General features: G+C 40.6%; 1 protein-coding gene across 9 annotated transcripts in view; it reads right to left on the bottom strand.

The window, feature by feature from the left end:
* THADA (THADA armadillo repeat containing) overlaps window positions 1-18,131 on the bottom strand; it is a 326,811-nt gene that overhangs the window by 137,703 nt on the left and 170,977 nt on the right. For all 9 annotated transcript variants that reach the window (XM_032877945.1, XM_032877944.1, XM_032877943.1 and 6 more), the window contains one exon: window positions 15,305-15,473. In XM_032877945.1, the coding sequence (XP_032733836.1) occupies window positions 15,305-15,473 (169 nt within the window). The remainder of the gene's footprint in view (window positions 1-15,304; window positions 15,474-18,131) is intronic.

The raw sequence follows: 18,131 nt of genomic DNA on the forward strand, positions 1-18,131 counted from the left end.
AATCAGGAAGCAGAAACTCTGAACAGTAATAATGAGTAAGGAGGTTGAATAAGCGATCAAAAACCTCCCAACCCAGCAAAGAAAAGCCCAGGACAGATTGTTTCACTGGTGAATTCTACCAAACATTTAAAAAAGAATTAATGCCAATCCTTCCAACTCCTCCTAAAAATCGAAGAGGAGGAAACACTCCTAAACTCATTTTACAAGGCCAGCGTTACTTTGATACCAAAGCCAGATAAGAACACTACAAGAACACTACAGGCCAATATCCCTGATATGGATGTAAAACCATTCAACAAAATACTAACAAGCCAAATTCAACAGCACATTAAAAAGATTTACACCTGGGGCGCCTGGGTGGCTCAGTGGCTTAAAGCCTCTGCCCTCGGCTAGGGTCATGATCCCAGGGTCCTGAGATGGAGTCCTGCATCAGGCTCTCTTCTCAGCAGGGAGCCTGCTTCCTCCTCTCTCTCTTTCTCTGCCTGCCTCTCTGCCTACTTGTGATCTCTGTCAAAATAAATAAATAAAATCTTTAAAAAAACAAGATTTACACCATAATCAAGTGGGATTCATCCCTCAGATGCAAGGATGGCTCAATATGTGCAAATCATCAACAAGATACATCACATTAATAGAATAGGTGATAAAAATCATATGATCTTCTTGATAGACATAGAAAAAAATCTGACAAAATTCAACATCCATTCATGACAAAAATGCTCAACGAACTAGATACACAATGACCATATCTCAACATTATAAAGCCCGCATATGACAAGCCCATAGCTAATAGCATACTTAGAGTAAAAGGTTGAAAGCTTTTCATTTAGAATTGGAAGTAAGATAAGGGTGCCAACTTAGCACTCCTATTCAACATAGTACTAGAAGTACTAGGCAGAGCAATCAGGCAAGAAAAAGAAATAAAAGGCATCTGATTTGTAAAAGAAGTAAAATTGTGCCTATTTGCAGATGGCATGATCTTATAGATAGACAATCCTGAAGATTTTGCTAAAAAACTGTTAGAACTTAAATGAATCCAGTAAAGTTTCAAGACACAAAATCAAGATACAAAAATTGGTTGTATTTCTATCCACTAACAATGAATTATCTGAAAAAGAAAAAAAGAAAACAACCCTCTTTACAATAGCATCAAAAACAATAAAATACTTAAGAATAAACTTAACTGAGGAGATGAAAACTATAAGGCACTGATGAAAGAAACTGAAGATGACACAAATAGTTGGAAAGATACCCTGTGTTCATAGACTGGAAGAAATGGTATTATTAAACGTCATTAATTAATTAATATTGTTAAAAGCCCAAAGCCATCTATAGATTCAACATAGTCCCTCAAGATTCTAATGGCATTTTTTATGGAAATAGAAAAAATAATCCTAAAATTGTAGTGCCACAAAAGACCCCAAACAAAGCAATCCTGAAAAAGAAAACCTGTAGATACCACACTTCCTGATGTAAAACTATATTACAAAGCTACTGTAATCAAAACAGTATGGTACTGACATTAAAAACAGACACACAGATCAACAGAACAGACTGAAGAGCCCAGAAATAAACCCATGCATATTTAAAAAAGGAAGCCATGAGTACTTAATGGAGAAAAGATGTTCTATTCAATAAATGGTGGTGTGAAAACTGAATTTGAACATGCAAAAGAATGAAAATAAACCCCTATCTTATACCACTCACAAAAATGAACTCAAAATGTATTAAAGGCTTAAACATAAGACCTGAAACCATAAAACTCCTAGGAGAATAAGCTTCTTGACACTGGTCTCAGCAATGTTTTACGGATAGGACAAAGGTTCAAGCAACCAAAGGAAAAATAAACCAGTGGGACTACATCAAATTAAAAAGCTCTTCACAGTAAAGGATACAATCAAGAAAATGTAATGGGAGAAAATAATTGCAAACCACATATCTGACTAGGGGTTAATATCCAAAATATATAACGAACACGTACAATTCAATAGCAAAAAAAAAAAAAAAAAAAAAAAGCCCTCAAAACAAACAAAACCCCCCCCCAAAAACAATGAACAAACAAACAAATAATCCAATTGAAAAATGGGCAAAGGAGTTCAGTGAACATTTTCTCCAAAGAACACATTCAAATGAGCAACAGGTACAGGAAAAGGTGCTCTACATCGCCAATCGCGGAGGAAATGTGAATCAAAAACCACAATGAGATAGCATCTTCATACCTGTCAGAATGGCTGTTATCAAAAAGATAACAAAGTGCCCACGAGAATTTGAAGAAAAGAGAAGCCTTGTGCACTGATGGTAGGAATGCAAATTGGTGCAGCCACTATGGAAAACACTATGGAGCTGCCTCAAAAAATTAAAAATAAGCCTGGCTGGTTCAGTCAGTATAATGTGCAACCTCTTGATCTTGGGCCTGTGAATTCAAGCCCTATGCTGGGTGTAGAGATTACTTTAAAAAATTAAATTAAATTAAAATTAAAAATAGAACTATATATGATCTAGAAATTCCACTTCTGGGAATATATCTGAAGGAAATACAATCACTATCTTTAAAACATGTCTGTTCACTGCAGATATGTTCACTGCAGAATTATTTACAATAGCCAAGACAATTTCTGTAACAACTTAAGTGTCCACTGACGGATGAATGGATAAAGAAAATGTGCCATACACACACGTAGGCACACACACATGAATATTATTTAGCCCCTAAAAAGAAGGCAACTCTGCCATTTGCAACAACATGGATGGACCCTGAGGGCATTAAGCTAAGTAAGATAACTCAGACAGGGAAAGTCAAATACTGATTACCTCCATTATACGTGGACTCTAAAAAGAAACCAAACTCACAGAAAGAGAAAGCAGAGTAGTGGTTGCAGGACAGGGGGGAATAGGTAAAGGTGGTCAAAGGGTAGAAACTTCTAGTTATAATATGCATATGGCCTGGAGATGTAAGAGCATGGTGACTATACTTAACAATACTGTATTGCACTGTATATTTAAAAGTTGCTAACAGAGTAGATCTTAAAAGTTCTCGCCACAAAAACAAAATTGTAATCAAGGTGACAGATGTGCTAACTAACCTTAATATGGTAATTATTTCCCAATATATACATACATCAAATACTACATTGCACACAAACTTAAACAATGTTATATATGCCAATTGTATCTTAATAAAGCTGAAAAAAAAGTAAGTATACAAAAGATGGACTAACTTTTTCTTCTTACCAATTTAGACAGGAAAAACTCTTGTGGGTAACTTTGCTGGAATTCATTATCCAAAGGTAGTTTTCCAGAGTCATAGACATATGGGAAATGGAGGTCAGTGAATGTGTATTTCAATGGAAATAGGAATTCAACAGTGGTGAAAGGGTTTCTTAATAAAATGGGGAAAAGAATATCTCTGCCCCTATGTTTGCTCTAAGAAGTATCATTAGCTTGGTTCAGTACTCTTACTAATTCTTTATATTTTGATGTCAAGATGTATAATTAACTTATTAATAGGGTGACTGATAAATTAACCATACAAACATCAGAAGAAAAAAAAAGATTTACCAAAACATTCAGAACATTCACATTCTCTTGATGTGAAGAGAAGGCAGAGAAAATTCTTGTTATTAACATTAACACGAGAAATTCAATTAAGATTTAATTTGCTTATTTTTTTCAAACACTGCTTTTTAATAATAACAAAGTACGGCTTCATTTTAATATCTGTAGTTATCCTTTTTTTTTTTTTTTTTTTTTTAAAGAGAGGTTGAGAGAGAGGTTGTGGGAGCAGAAGGAGAGGGACAAAGAGAATCTTAAGCAGGCTCCATGCCCAGCATGAAGTGTGACCAAGGGCTCAATCCCACCACCATGAAATCACGACTCCAGCTGAAATCAGGAGTCAGACACTTAACCGAATGAGCCACCCAGGTACCCCTGTAGCTATCCTTTTAGACAAAAAAAAGCACATGTAAGAATTCTTTGACAATTTCTAAAAGAGGTATTAAGGATGTGTTTTAAAAATTCTTATTTTTTATATATTGTAACATTTTTGACAGTCAAGTCACAAATTTATTACTCATTTGCACATCTGATGCACACACAATTTTTAAGAGCTTTTCAAACATAAAGTGAATAGAATCACTGTATTTTTAGCATTCTCATCTACTTTTATCCTCCAGTTTTCCTTTTTGAGGTCTGAATCTGGGGATCTGGAGAAAGCTTTATGTTTAACTCAAAATTAAAATTCTGACATTTTAGGTTTAGTTTTCAGCTGAACCTCTGTTCCTAGAGAAGATCTTTCCACACAGCCTGTTGCCTCCAGCCTGAGAGAGGATTGATGAAACAGACAGCCAGCGTACTCAGTAGTAAAAATTCACCAGCATTTCAAAAAAACAGAAGTCAGAAAATTCTAATTATGTGTTATTTTCCAAGGCTCCCCTAGGTAAATAGAACCTAGAATTTCATTATGCTCCTTGAGTTTGGGGAGGGCAGAAATAAGTTTCAACTCCACATTATGCAAGTGGATCGGAGGCAGGTTGGGAAAGGGACATGAAACAAACTATACAAAGCTAGGATCTGAAAGCGAGTTGGCTTACACATTAATAACCCTTTTCCAGCAGAGAGAAAGCGAGACCAAGAGAAGAAAGGTGCTTCCTTTAAGATTTCTAGCCTGAGTTTTATGTTGCCCCTCCTCTTCTCTTATTCCCACGCACAGCCCACTGCAGTCTGGGGACCCACAATTTGTTCACGGGTCAGGGATGGTTTCTTCCGTGGCCACTGGTATTTAATGGAGCCATAGCACACCATGCCCATGCAGAATGATGGCGAAAATCCACAGGTACCATGCAAAGAGGGTTCTCAACCATGGGCGATTTTGCTCCCCCCAGGGGCCAGGCCAAAATGTCTGCAGACACTTTTGCTGTCATAGCTGGGAGGGTGGGTACTCCAGGCGAGCTCCTGGGGAGATGCCACCAAACATATGACAATGCACGGCACGGTCCTCTCCATGAAGAATTACCAGGCTGATGTCGAGAGACCTGCCACGGAAGGACAGGGTAGAGAGGATAGAGGTATGCAGCGTGGAGAAACAGAAGAACGTCATGAACAATAATATGGCTTAAAATAGAAAGAGTTTTATTACTTATTTATACTTTCCTTTAGGCCCATGAGCTGATTTTACTTCAGCCTTCTTGGGCGGCTGCCAAACTGGCTATAGTCAGCCACAGTGCTTTGAAACAGCCAGCTCGGTCCTCAGTAGCTGAAGCGTGCTAGGTGCTCTAAATAAGTCCCAGGGCGATGCCACAAGCACACGTGCTCTGCAATCTTAAAAAGGCTTCCCCGATAAAAGCAATAAGGTATTCCTATTTGATCGGCACGGCTGCAAGCAAACAACAAATGACACTACTTTCATGGGACGGAGACCTACCAAGCAAGTCACAGCATGTAACAGGACCACGTACCATCAGATATTTTATAGGGATTCTGGGAAATGACAGATGCCTGGTGGTGTGCCCACCGTGTGATGTTTTGTCACGTTGTGTTTTTAAAGTACGTTCAGAATTATCGTTAGTCATAAAAAGTCCCCAACTCTAACGCCAGGTGAGGATGGAAACTGCATCTTCTGAGATGAAAAATGAACTTAGAAAAGGGCTCAATTAATCTATCTAGGAGGATCCTGTATCTGCTTTTCACTTTATGAACTTCAATTTCCCCCTGTGAGTGAGGAAAGCCTCCTTTGTTTGGGACAGTGTGATGGTGCTCCCTTCCTGACTCATCAGGTTTGTGATGGGGTCTTCGGGAGGGGCTGTAATTCAAAACAAAACAGGTGCAAGGAATAACAACTCGATAGGCATGAACTCAACCCTTAAAAATCCAAACTAATCTTAGCTCTTATAGTCTTTAATCTGACCTACAGATAGGTAGGGCACACTGACAGGCCCAAGGAAGCTCTCTGTGAAGCGTGCGAACACAGTCAATCAAGACTGCTGAAAATCGACTTACCTTCTCTCCTATGCACACGCTCACATTATCAGTAGGAATCCTCACCTTATTAACAACATTAGTTCAATGTACAACACTCATTTTTCTCAAACACAGCTTTTCTGAGGACAAAATCTTTCCCTCGCCATCTACAACAATGGTCTTCACGTTTTGGGATCCGTCGACCCCTTCTAGGGCCAGCTGTGATGGTGGTGACAGCAGCAGCAGCAAGCAGGAACCACGACAACTAACGTTCACCAACCGCCTACCATACGCCAGAGACCATGGCGAGCACCGCTCGCGTCTGAATTCATTTAACGCCCCCCACAACCAACCCGTGAGACAGTGGTATCTTCCCATTTACTGAGGCGGATGTGGAGGCACAGAAATTAACTTACCTAAAACAACACAGCTAGCAAGCAGCAGAGCTAGGATCTATGCGGAGACAAACTGGTTCCAGAGGCCATGTTCCCGCTTACGTGGTATAACCTCTTCGAGCATAGGTGCGCAGCTTTTACATACTTACTTCTTTGGAAATTACATACTACTCTATTGATATGTACATTACTATACATCTGATACACAAAAGCAGTGGAAAGGATGAGAGAGACAGGTAACGTGCCAACCTATTCTTCCACACACATTACCATCTTGCACACCTCACTTTGAAGGCCATGGCCCGACACAGTGCAGATGGCTTGGCCTGGCATTAGTGGGCTCTGAGGGCTGACCTGTGTCCACCTCTCCAACATGCTCCAGAGCCGACAGGCTTACCCACTGTCCCCCGCAGACACCTTCTGCATGACCCCCCTCCGAGCCGTGGCTCACGTCAAGTCCCTATGCCAACAAGAGAAAATTCTTTAAAGGTTTATCCCAGACCCAATGTCCCCATGAGGCTTTCTCTGAGCTCTCCTCTCAGCTGTGTGCTCTCGGCCAAGTGCCGGGCCCACACCACGGCCATGCATTTTTGTGTAGTTGTTTGTGGTATGGATGGCTTGTTCTCCGCCTCAGCTCATAAGCCACTTGAGGGTAAAGAACATGCTCCACATTACCTTTTCTTTGTATCTTCCATGGCATCTGGCATACTCTCATGCACTTAATTAGCACTCAGTGTTTGCTAAATAAAAGAGCAAGTACACATTCTCTCTGTTTACTGCACATCTCTAAGGCCCAAGTCCAGAGAGTTACAGGAAAGATCATCCTGGAAAACAGGAGATACGATTAGATGCTTTCCTCTTTACCTAAGCTCATGGGAACCAAGGCAGATTGACTGGCTTGTATTGGGAAATGACTTCACATAGTCCCCAGTAATCTGCATGTATAGCATGGAGACTTCATAGAACATTCTAGTTTCTAAAGTAAAAGCATCCTTTCTGGCCTTGTTTATTCACTACTCAATGCCTCCTCTGTTAGCACTTCCTTAGAGTTAAAGGTAATCTTGAATGTACAGACATGTGTAACAAACCCAGTTTCAGGAGAAAAGAGGTTTATGTTTTACTTAAAAAAAAAAAAAAAAAAAGGTTTTCCTTGTCTCTTAATGGGATTTGCTCAAATGTTACCTTTTCAACAATGACTACTCTGACATTTCATTTAATAGTGACATCTGCCTTCCTCTCTAATCACCTCCTGATTCACCTTATCCTACTCTGCTTGTTCTTTTTGTCCATATTAGTTATTACCTTCTAATAGATGATATAATTTACTATAATAAATTAGAATAAATCATATTATAATATCATTTACTCTTTGGTCTGTCTCCCTACCTCCTGTGTGCAAGGTCTGTGAGGAGAGATCTTTGCGAGCAAGGATCTGTCTCCTTTGTTTCCTGATGTATTCTAAGTATCTAGAACAGTGTTTGGCATGTGGTTGGTACTCAGTCAGCAGAATGCACAAATAAGTAGACGATGTCAACTTCCATTTCATTCCACACCTTGAAGGCCTCAGAGAGTGTCACTTTAGCCTTAGAATGTTCTTTCTCTCATCTGGAGAAGTGGTAGAACATGGCAGTTAACCATACAAGCTTGAAAGCTTTGAATCCCAGCTGTGCTTTTGCTAATTTATCCCTGTATAACTTTAGTCAAATCTTATAACCCTTCCTGCCCGCAGTTTTCTCATTAGTACAATGGGAATAATACCCATCACTCAGAGGAGCCTCCACAGGCACTCAATATTCCTGCGCGCGCGTGCGCGCGCACACACACACACACACACACACACACACACACACTACATATGGACTCAGTAACTGGCACATGCGTGTGTGTATATACACATTCTTTTCATCATTACTTCCCCCGCTGTAATCCCAAACAGTGACAAAAGCCTGGGGACACATCTTCAGATAAATCTAGAAATTCTGCATATCAGGAGTACAGAGCACTACAAAATCAGTAGCACTTTTGGCTGGGACAGTGACATTGCACTACAGTCAATGCTCCAGACCTGGCAGCTGAAAGCTGTCTCCTCCACCCAGAGAAAGCTCCCTAAGTAACACATACAAAATAAAAACCTTTCGATATGTATAAGGAAAGGATTAATTCATCTTCAGAAGTAGCATTTTAATTAAAAATGACTTTTCTGGGCTTATATCCAGAAAGGAATATATTGCCAAAAGGTAAGATTTAACAAGGTTTAGCTCTTTCTTTTTTTTTTTTTTTTAAATTAAAGTGCTTCCCAATCCCTTTCACGTCAAGCATACACAGAAAATAATCTTTCTTTGGCACCCCAGGAAAAACAGATGCCACGGCTTCCAGCTGCAGGTGACTGCCTAGAGCCTCCAGCCCCGCTCAGCCCCACTCAGACTTGCTGAGAGCTAAAGGAATCAATAAACACTTGGCACATTTGCAAGCACACCATTGGAGGATTGCTGCCTTAGCCCTTCTTGGACCGGAGACCTTCCTAGCAACTTAAGATTCTCCTCCCTTCACATGAACATCAGTCCTCGGGAAGAGAGAAAGAATGAATCTGGCCACTAGTGACCAGAGCGAGCATTTTCTTTATGACTCGGTCCAGAAAAAAGCACACTGACCAGCAATCCATTTACAACTTACAACATCAGCATAATTTCATGCTTTTGTTTTTACTTTCCATTCTGAAATTTCATTTTCTGTGTATAAAATAAACAATGGATGTAGGCCAACCTTAAGTCACCAAATGGAATCTATCAAGCAGTGTTCTATTTCTGGGCAGCTGGAGCATTCTACTTTATGTTTCACAATTTTGTACTTGTAAGAAATGTGAAAAAGATAGAATTTCTCAAGCATAAGGTGTGGTCTTACATGGTCACTTTTTTAAAGATGGAATCGATCATTCTTTTAAATTCAACTCTAAGTTTTGGGGTAGCACCTAATAAAAAATACATTTTCTAAAAACATTCATTTCCTGATATTAAGAAAATGCCGACAAAATTTATACTTAAACTACCTCTATCACTGGTTTTCTTTTTGTTTCCACTACTCTCTGCTGCAGAGAGTTAAGGAAGGTTGGTCTTATCCCTGTTTTCCTGAACTTGAAGAAATTTTTCCTTCAGAAAAGTAGCTGGGTGAATTGACCTGCCTTTCTTTCTTTCCTGGTTTTCTGCTTTTCTTTTCCACAAAGGTAATGCCAAGACCTTCCTCTAATTTTGTCCTCCTGCTGTCCTGCCCAGCCCAGCTGTTCCTACCCCCATGAAGATCCTAACTCTAGGCCTGACACAGAACATTCTAGACTAAAACAGACTGTTATCTTAGTCTCCGTTTCCTTTCATGCCTGATGCACTATTTGGCAGCTCTATCTTTTGCCTCATCTTTTCTGTTATTCATATGCTCCCTGGTCCCCGAGGGTTCAGCTGGCTCACTTGGCTTCTAACCCACAGCTCCCCAGACTGGGAGGTAAGAGCCTTAAAGGCAAACTCGTGTTTTCACCTGTACCTAGAACTGGGTCTGAGTCTGCTCAGTTGAATGCAATCTTGACCAAGTCTTTTTCATGTTCCCAGCAGCTCCCAGGCCTAGAGCCCACAATTCTTGTGGGTGTCCATGTTTGAGAGGTTTTGTCACACCCTTAAGGATGACGGAGGTATGGCAACTTCAAACTTGGCTAAAACGTAGGTCCCAAGGGAACCCTCCCAATGAGGGAGGATTCTGTATTTTTAGGTTCAGACTATTAAATGAGAGACCAAACAGAAATGATGAGAAAGAGATGAGTGGAGAGAAGGAAGGTGCAATGCCGTATGATTTCACCTGTAAGTGGAATCTAAAAAACAAATAAAACCACAAATGAGTAAACAAATAAAAAGCAGAATCAGACCCGTAAACACAGACTGATCGTTGCCAGAGGGGAGGGGGTGGGGAGATGGGCACAATGGGTGAAGGGGAGTGGGAGGTACAGGCTTCCAGTTATGGAATGAGGAAGTCATGGGAATAAAAGACACAGCACAGGGAACACAAAGATTTCCTAATGGCGATGTAATGGAACAGATGGGAGCTATGCTTATGCTGAGCATACAATCACCTGTAGAGCTGGTGAGTCACTATGTTGTACACCTGAGACTAATGCAACATTGTGCTTCAACTACACTAAAAAACAGAAAGTCTTTTACTACTTGTAGCCTCTTAGGGCTTCACTGACTTCCTCTGCCCCTCTGTCTTTATAACACCGATGGATTTACTTTGTTTCCAGCATCAAATCAGGTTTTCAGAACTGAGCGACAGGGATTAAAAACAGAGTGGAGATGGGATTCTTTGTCTGGTTTCCCAAGGCAGAAAAAGTTGTTATTCACATCAACTATCAGGAGTGATTTCTCAACACCTGGCAGGATTGCAGAGAGTATTAATGAAATCGCACACGCAACTTACATGTGTGATTTACATTCTACAGGAGGTGCTCAAAAATGTTCATTTTACTTCTCTTATGGCAAACTCACCAAATGCGTGGACCTAGGCTGTCTGAAACCCATGCTGGCTAATATTTCATGTCAACCCAAGTATGCAATACCGCCGCTCAGCTTCATGGCCAGAAAAGTGATTTCCGATTCTCCAAGTGCAAAAATCAAGGCTCCAAATTTGGGTGGTAGGGGAAGGAGGTGGAGGAGTAAGAGAATTAAACAAGGTGTTCAACAGATGATGCTGGCAAAACTTGAGAAAATTTAATACTGGCAAAGGGATGTTTAGAACTGCGGGTATTACGTGGATTAACTGGCAAAAAAAAAAAAGAATACCTTTGCCTAGAAGTTTCACATAAATGCAAAAGTGGTTTTTCTGCTTCAATAGAAGCCGAATTACCTTGACTGTCCTCTTTATTCACATGAGAGCTTCAGTAAAGAAAGAGCAGGGACCACCTCTTACAGGTTTATATCATGAGAAAAAGAAGTAAAACAGAAAATGAAAAAAACCTCAAAATTCAAGTTTCTTGTTCAAATGGTCTCTATTTCCTTATGAAACACCAAAATGTGAATTAAGTACCCTAGAATCAGAATAAATCTTGCCTTGTAATTGTTGACCAAAACGCTTCCTCAACATAAGAGAACTTTTTGAATGCCGATATGATTTCTTAGGAGTGATAAGTAACCTAGTAATAATGTTAAGGCCCCAACATGAAGAATTTTGGCAACAAAAACAGACGGTTGATTCTACTTAAAAGACAGGGTAGCCTTGCCAGCCAGTGTTGTTCCCAAATGAGGTAATGTCCATGGCTCTTATCTAGCCTTTATGGAGATTTAATGTCATTTACCATTGGCTCTTACCAACGGGCTGCATAATCTCACCTCTTCTCATGTGTGTTACTTCTATCCATGTCAGCATTGCAATTAGAAACCTCTGGTTTTTAAAATGGGATTAAAATTTTTAAAATGGTTTTTAAAATGATTAAGAAACTGATTCCCACATGTCTTCTTTTGATGCATGTCCTATAATTTGAGTCTTGCTTCAACCGTTCCAGAAAATTCAGAGATCAGCATAGTTCTTATTTTCAAGGTATCTTATAGAAATACTCTGAGGTTTGATAAATTTATGTAAATATTTTTCAAAGAAGCCAAAATGTGTAATTCAAGAAAAAGTTCTGTGAAAGAACTTGCTTTCACAAAATGATTTCCTCCCTTCAAAAAAAAAGGGGGGGGGCTATTTTATATTTATTTAGCTGGCTCTGAAAGTCCCATGGAGAGTCTCATGCCTTTCAATCCCTAACACCTCTTTTCCAGGTGCAGGTCTTTTATCGGTTTCAAAGGTGGCTTTATGTGGAGAAGGAATCCAAAAGCTGTAGAAATGAAAGAGAAAAAGAGCCCTCCCCATCTTAACCCCTTAAGCTTTCCTCACAAAGAACAACAGAGTGAAACCAAACTATTACAACACAGACGAGACACCCAAATGGGACACGACAGAAGGGTTTTCACATGCCTTTGACTTCCTTTTTTCACCCAGGGTACAGACCAATCTTGGTAAAGACAGGAATCTGTTTGACAAAGATGAACACGACACCTAACACCCAACGCCCATACTGTTCTGTTTGGTTTTCAACAAGCCCTTCACCTCCCAACACTCAGGAACAAAAGCGACAGCCACACCCAATCTGGAGTTACAGGGCTTTTACCTTTCTGGGGAGTTTCGCGCTTTGGGTCCCAGGAAAAGTCAATTTGAGATATCAGAGGCAGCCCAGAGACAGAGCAGAAGACCATGCTTTGTTGCCAGGCAGACTGGTGAGACAAAGGCCTGACCTGTTCGGGCTGCATGTGGGAAACAAGGCTGGGAGGCCCATTTGTACAAGTGGCGAGACAGCCAAAGAAGCAATTCCAGCCTTACCACTTCTGACAAAATTCAGCCAAGAGTTGATCTGCAGGGAAGAAAATCTGCTGGCTGATCCCCACTCCTTCCTTGACAATCTTGAGCCCCCCTTCTAACTCAGCTGCAGAATCTAGACATCTTTGAAGAGCCTGTTCTTTGTTACTCATTACTGCCAGCTCCTAACCTTCAAAGCACAAGAATTGGACAGAATCAAGTCACCTAACTTGTATGTGCCTCAGGGTCCCACGTTTAAAACCAAGATAATACCACCCCATCTTCTCTTCATCACTGAGATATATTGAGGACCAAGAGAGGCGAGTGCCTGAGGATCTTCCCCGAAGAGACCACCAAAGGCCCACAATGTATACAACACAGACCAGAGGGTCTGCCCTGGGGCCCTTGGGGATCACCGCGCTCTTTTCAGATCTGCAAGATCAAACTCTTTCCAAAACGCCACTAGGCCACTCCTTCTCGTGCAGTACACAGCGGAGTCTGCTGGGGCCACGAGGTGTGTGATGATGTCATCACTCTAATCATGACTAATGGAATGTGAATGCGCTTGTGAATTCTTGTGCTGTAAGATTTTTTGTTTTAGAGTCTAGTTAAGTATCAGTAGACAAAAGCTCTTTGGAATCTTCAATAACTTGCCTGAGGTTAAAGAGGCCCTGAGACCAGTACAAGACCAGCCAGTCCGGAACTTGGTCCCACTGAAGCATGCAGTTCCCAGGTGGGTCCACTTCTCACCCACCCTGAGCCTTGCCATGTGCTGTTCTCTCTGCATGAGGGACTCCCCTTCCCTCTTCTGCCTGGCTAGTTTTTTTCTGCTCTTTACTTAGATGTTGCTTTCTCTGGGACACTTTCCCTGGCTTCTCCAAAACGAGTCAGATGGCCTTGCTGTGTGCACGCTACACTGTGACTGCCCAAGTTCAGGTCTTTTTTTGGCCTTTGACTCCTTTAATGCAACAACTGTTCTGACAGACACAGCAGTATGTAGGAGGCATTCCACAACTCCTGGCTGAATATGTACAACGACCAAGGAAGGCACGAAGGCAAGAAGACGGGTCTCTCTTGCATTCATTCTCACCTAGAGGGAATCAGTTACTAAAAATATTAGTGTCCATTATAGAACAGGCTCACTAAAGCTAGGATAATAATAACGAAAGTAACTATATACCATATATGTACCTGGTGTTATTCTATGCACTTGATATGCATTAGTTCACTTAATCTTCACAAAATCCCTAACAGGTATACATTACTATTATCCTTATTTCGAAAATGAAGACACAACATTATAGGTTAACTATGCTGTAATTAAAATTTAAAAACTTAATAAAAACAATGAGGAGACCGAAGTGTAGGCAGTGAGTAGTAGATCAGAGATGGACGCTAAGCCTGTCTGGTTCCAGAGTCCCATACTGTTAATCACTCTAGCCTCTCGTGTCGGCAGTGCAGACCTCAAGCTTAGAGCATATATTGAGATCCCAAGGCCATCTCTCAACTCTGCTCACAAACCAGGCACAAGATTTGATACTTAAATCCCCCTCCAATGCCGACCCACCATGAGTGACCCCGGCAGACACGTGAGCAGATCTCAGCAGTACCATCTGTTTCCTAGGTAAGAGGTAGGGCTTAAAATAGACAATTTCAGGGGTGCCTGGGTGGCTCAGTGGGTTGGGGCCTCTGCCTTCGACTCGGGTCATGATCCCAGGGTCCTGGGATCGAGCCCCATATTGGGCTCTCTGCTCAGCGGGGAGCCTGCTTCCTGCTTCCTCCTCTCTCTCTGCCTGCCTTTCTGCCTACTTGTGATCTCTGTCAAATAAATAAATACAATCTTAAAAAAAAAAAGACAGTTTCAGTAAGAAGTCTATTTCTCATTCATTTGCTGTACTTTAGTCCTTTCTAGAGGAAATGTTAAAAGCGATAAATATATTTGTATATTTATTAAAAATAAAAGGTCTCTCTTGTAGCACAGAGAAAACGGGAAAGTGGGGATTGACCTTTCCATGTGCTATGGTGTTACACTGCCAGGGAAATTCCCCATGATGTGTATAACTCTCCTTCTGTGTCTTGTACTAACTCCTCTTTCAAGGAATGCCCACAGCTTCACCCTGAACAGGGAGTGGCCCAGAACGTTCTGCAGGCACTTGTGGAAAAGACAAAACTCTAAGTGGTTCAGAGAGGTAAGTCTAAATGGGAAAGCTTGCTGTGTGAAACAGGATTTATTGCAAAAGACAATCTGACTAAATCACAGTGTGATGCTGTACTTAAATGTTTTTTAATGGAAAAAAAAAACATACCTAGGAAATACCTTTTCTTTCAGCAATAGAAAAAAGTTCTACAGATAAAGTTAAAAGCTTGTGTATCTTGGGTGATGGACATTGGGAAAGGTATGTGCTATGGTGAGTGCTGTGAAGTGTAAACCTGGCAATTCACAGACCTGTACCCCTGGGGCTAATAATACATTATATGTTAATAAAAAAAAAAAAAAAGCTTGTGTATCAAATCTTGACCTGCTAACAGTACATGAGAAATCAAACTTTATCCTGTGCTGTTTGACACAGAGTAACTGTATTTACCTGGAGAAGTGTCCCATGAATATGGTTTTGCCGGAAACACTGGTCAGTGTTGTTGGGGAGTTTGGCCAACAGAGTTTGGATGGTAGCAGGGATTTCATCTACCATAACAAATGGGACCAAGGCACGAGCTGCCATTTCACGGGACCGGTAGACAGGCGAGTAACCACATCTGGGGAGACAAAAACACAAGATCATTCAATACTCATTTCCACATTCGTGCCTTTGTATATGCTAATGTTCTATCTAGTTCCAGATGGGACAACTAAGCTGGGGGAGATAGGAGTTCCCAATGTTTTTTTATACTTCCCTTATTCCAATGATTGTATGTGTGGGTTATTGTTAGCTCTACAGATGATTTTCCTTTTCACGTAAATACCATTAATATCTGTGGTTTTATCACAGGGATAAATGCAGATCGGCTCTGGGAATGATTCAATAAACAGGTAGTAGCAAAAATAGCGTCTTCCTCAACAATCAAACAACTATTCATTGGGCACTCAAAATGAACAAATGATAAGTGCCAAGAGAAATAAAACAGTCATTGTGAGGGAGCCTATACTCTGGTTGGCAAGATGAGCAGTACATTTGAGAAGATGACCAAAAGCGCAAGACAGTTCTGGGAAAGTGATAAGCAAGTGATTGTCATATTATGGCTACGTGAGGATAAGACTGTAGGTTGTGGTATCGAGAAGGATAGAACTCAGGAAAGCAAGCATAATTCTAAGAAGGCCGAAACCAGGAAGTTGTTTCAGCCAGAAACAGTGAGATAAAGAAAGGGTAAAAATGCTCAAGGGACAGGTAGATGCGGTCTGACTAAAGCAGAGGCTCCGAAATAACACTGGAACTTCAGGCTGAGAAATGGTTTTGGCTAGACTGGGTAGTGCCACAAATGACAGACTCTATGATCTTGAACTTATTGTCAAGAGAACAAGAGTTGGACCCTCAAGTCACTGAATCCTAGCCTCTGGGATGACTCACACCCAAAGAGCTTGAATAAAAGCCAGTTCTTAAATCAGTGAAAGTCAGAGACAAGTGGTATTTTGAGATTCTACAGAGGTCATTGGAAAGGCAGGTCATCTAAGGGCCTCTTGACTTTGTAAACACTCAGAATCTGAGAGCCCACAACCATTTTGTTGAAACTGTGTACTTGAGAGCCTTCACAGAGATAGTGTTATTTGAGGGGAAAGCCCAATACGGTAAGTCCTGGCTTAAATAAGTTCTTATCTAGAACTCGCGAGGCTCCATGATCTTTTACCCAATTTAAAAAGTAACTCAACTCATAGAAATATCTTAGACTCAGAGACAAGGATGGGGAAGATTAGAAGATAGTAGACTCTATGGAAGAAAGAGACGATCTCTTGCTTTGTTTTCAAAATTACTTAGTATTCCAAAAGGAATTACTGGTAGGATCTGGGCCATGGTAGGTTTAGCATGTGGAGGGACAAAGTCCTATGACTGAAATGTTTCTAATACCCCAGAAGTATCACTGACATTTATCTTAGTATGACAATAAAAGAAAAGGCAGAATTTCTATAAAATATCTGTTTGGAATGATCCAAACAATTTCATTATGGGGAGTGGTAAGTCAAGCACTGTGTCATTTTTTTCCTCCTACAAGTGTAGGTCTGTGAGACAAGTCAATCACCACACACTTTATGGATAGGGAAGAGCTCACCTTATATGGTACTGTAAAATGCTGAGAGCTAATGTTACAGTAGGTAGCTAGAGATTTCCCAGTGGTCTTTGACTAGGTTCTGCCAAATCACCCATTTTCTACTTATTTTTCCTTTAAAATGATTAAATGTTTAATCTTTAATTGGCAAATACATTGAAATGTTTGCTTTGGCTCATGGTGGGTGGGGGGGTGGAGATTGAGAAAACTTCACTTGACAGAGAAAAGAAAATACTCTGAAAATGCTTTGAGATTTAATTAGCAAATGACCTCACTCAGCCCAGTCATTTGTCGGAAGCTTCCCCATCTGTCTGTCCCCTACCCCTCCAACACACACACTTTGTGTTAGTGTGTGTTTTATGTTACCGAACTGGGCTCTTGTATATAAATGTTTCTTTTCAAATACAAATAACTCTGACATGGTTACAGATGTTTAGTTTCTAATTAGCAGTAACTGTACACTAAAGAATGCCCCTCCTTTTGCTCCTGACCTTTAGCAAATGATGATTTCCCAAAGGAATCTGGCATCCATACAGGAGAAAGAATGGAAAGTGGGAAAAGTGCCAGAATTTTCTGTTTTCGGATACCCTGTGCTAGGGTACTTTCCAAATGCACACAATCAGGTTAAAGAGCAAAACAAAATCTCCCCTTAGAAAAGTAATGCAATTACAGAAAAGAAGAGAAGCTTAGTTTAAAAGTAATATTTAATTATCACTCATTGTGAAATGATGATTAAATGTAATTTTAAACTCCTCTCATTGCACATTGTTAAAATGGAAGAATAGATTATAGTCAACACACACACACACACACACACACACACACACACACACTAAGCAAAAAACATTTCCAGGTTACTGTTTTGTCAATAACTGGGGGGCAGGGAGGGATCTGATGACATTTAGCTTTTCTCCAGGTCTATGTGGCCTGGAGTGTGAGGGGATATAAACACAGTCTTTTTAGCCCTGAGCAGAATATATCTGAAGCTAAAATCTATCTTTCTCTTGGGTAGAATCTCATAGTTTGATTCAGTAAATGTGCGGGAATCAAGCAAAGATGCATTTTGGTGACAGAGAATCTAGTGGCTATACAGGATGGAAAATCAGAACACCTGGATCTCCATCCTGCTTTTGGACACTCTTTTATGACCTGGAC

Source organism: Lontra canadensis, unplaced genomic scaffold (genome assembly GCF_010015895.1).
Source record: "Lontra canadensis isolate GAN:19392208 unplaced genomic scaffold, GSC_riverotter_1.0 scaffold61, whole genome shotgun sequence".
NCBI classification, from domain to species: Eukaryota; Metazoa; Chordata; class Mammalia; order Carnivora; family Mustelidae; genus Lontra; species Lontra canadensis.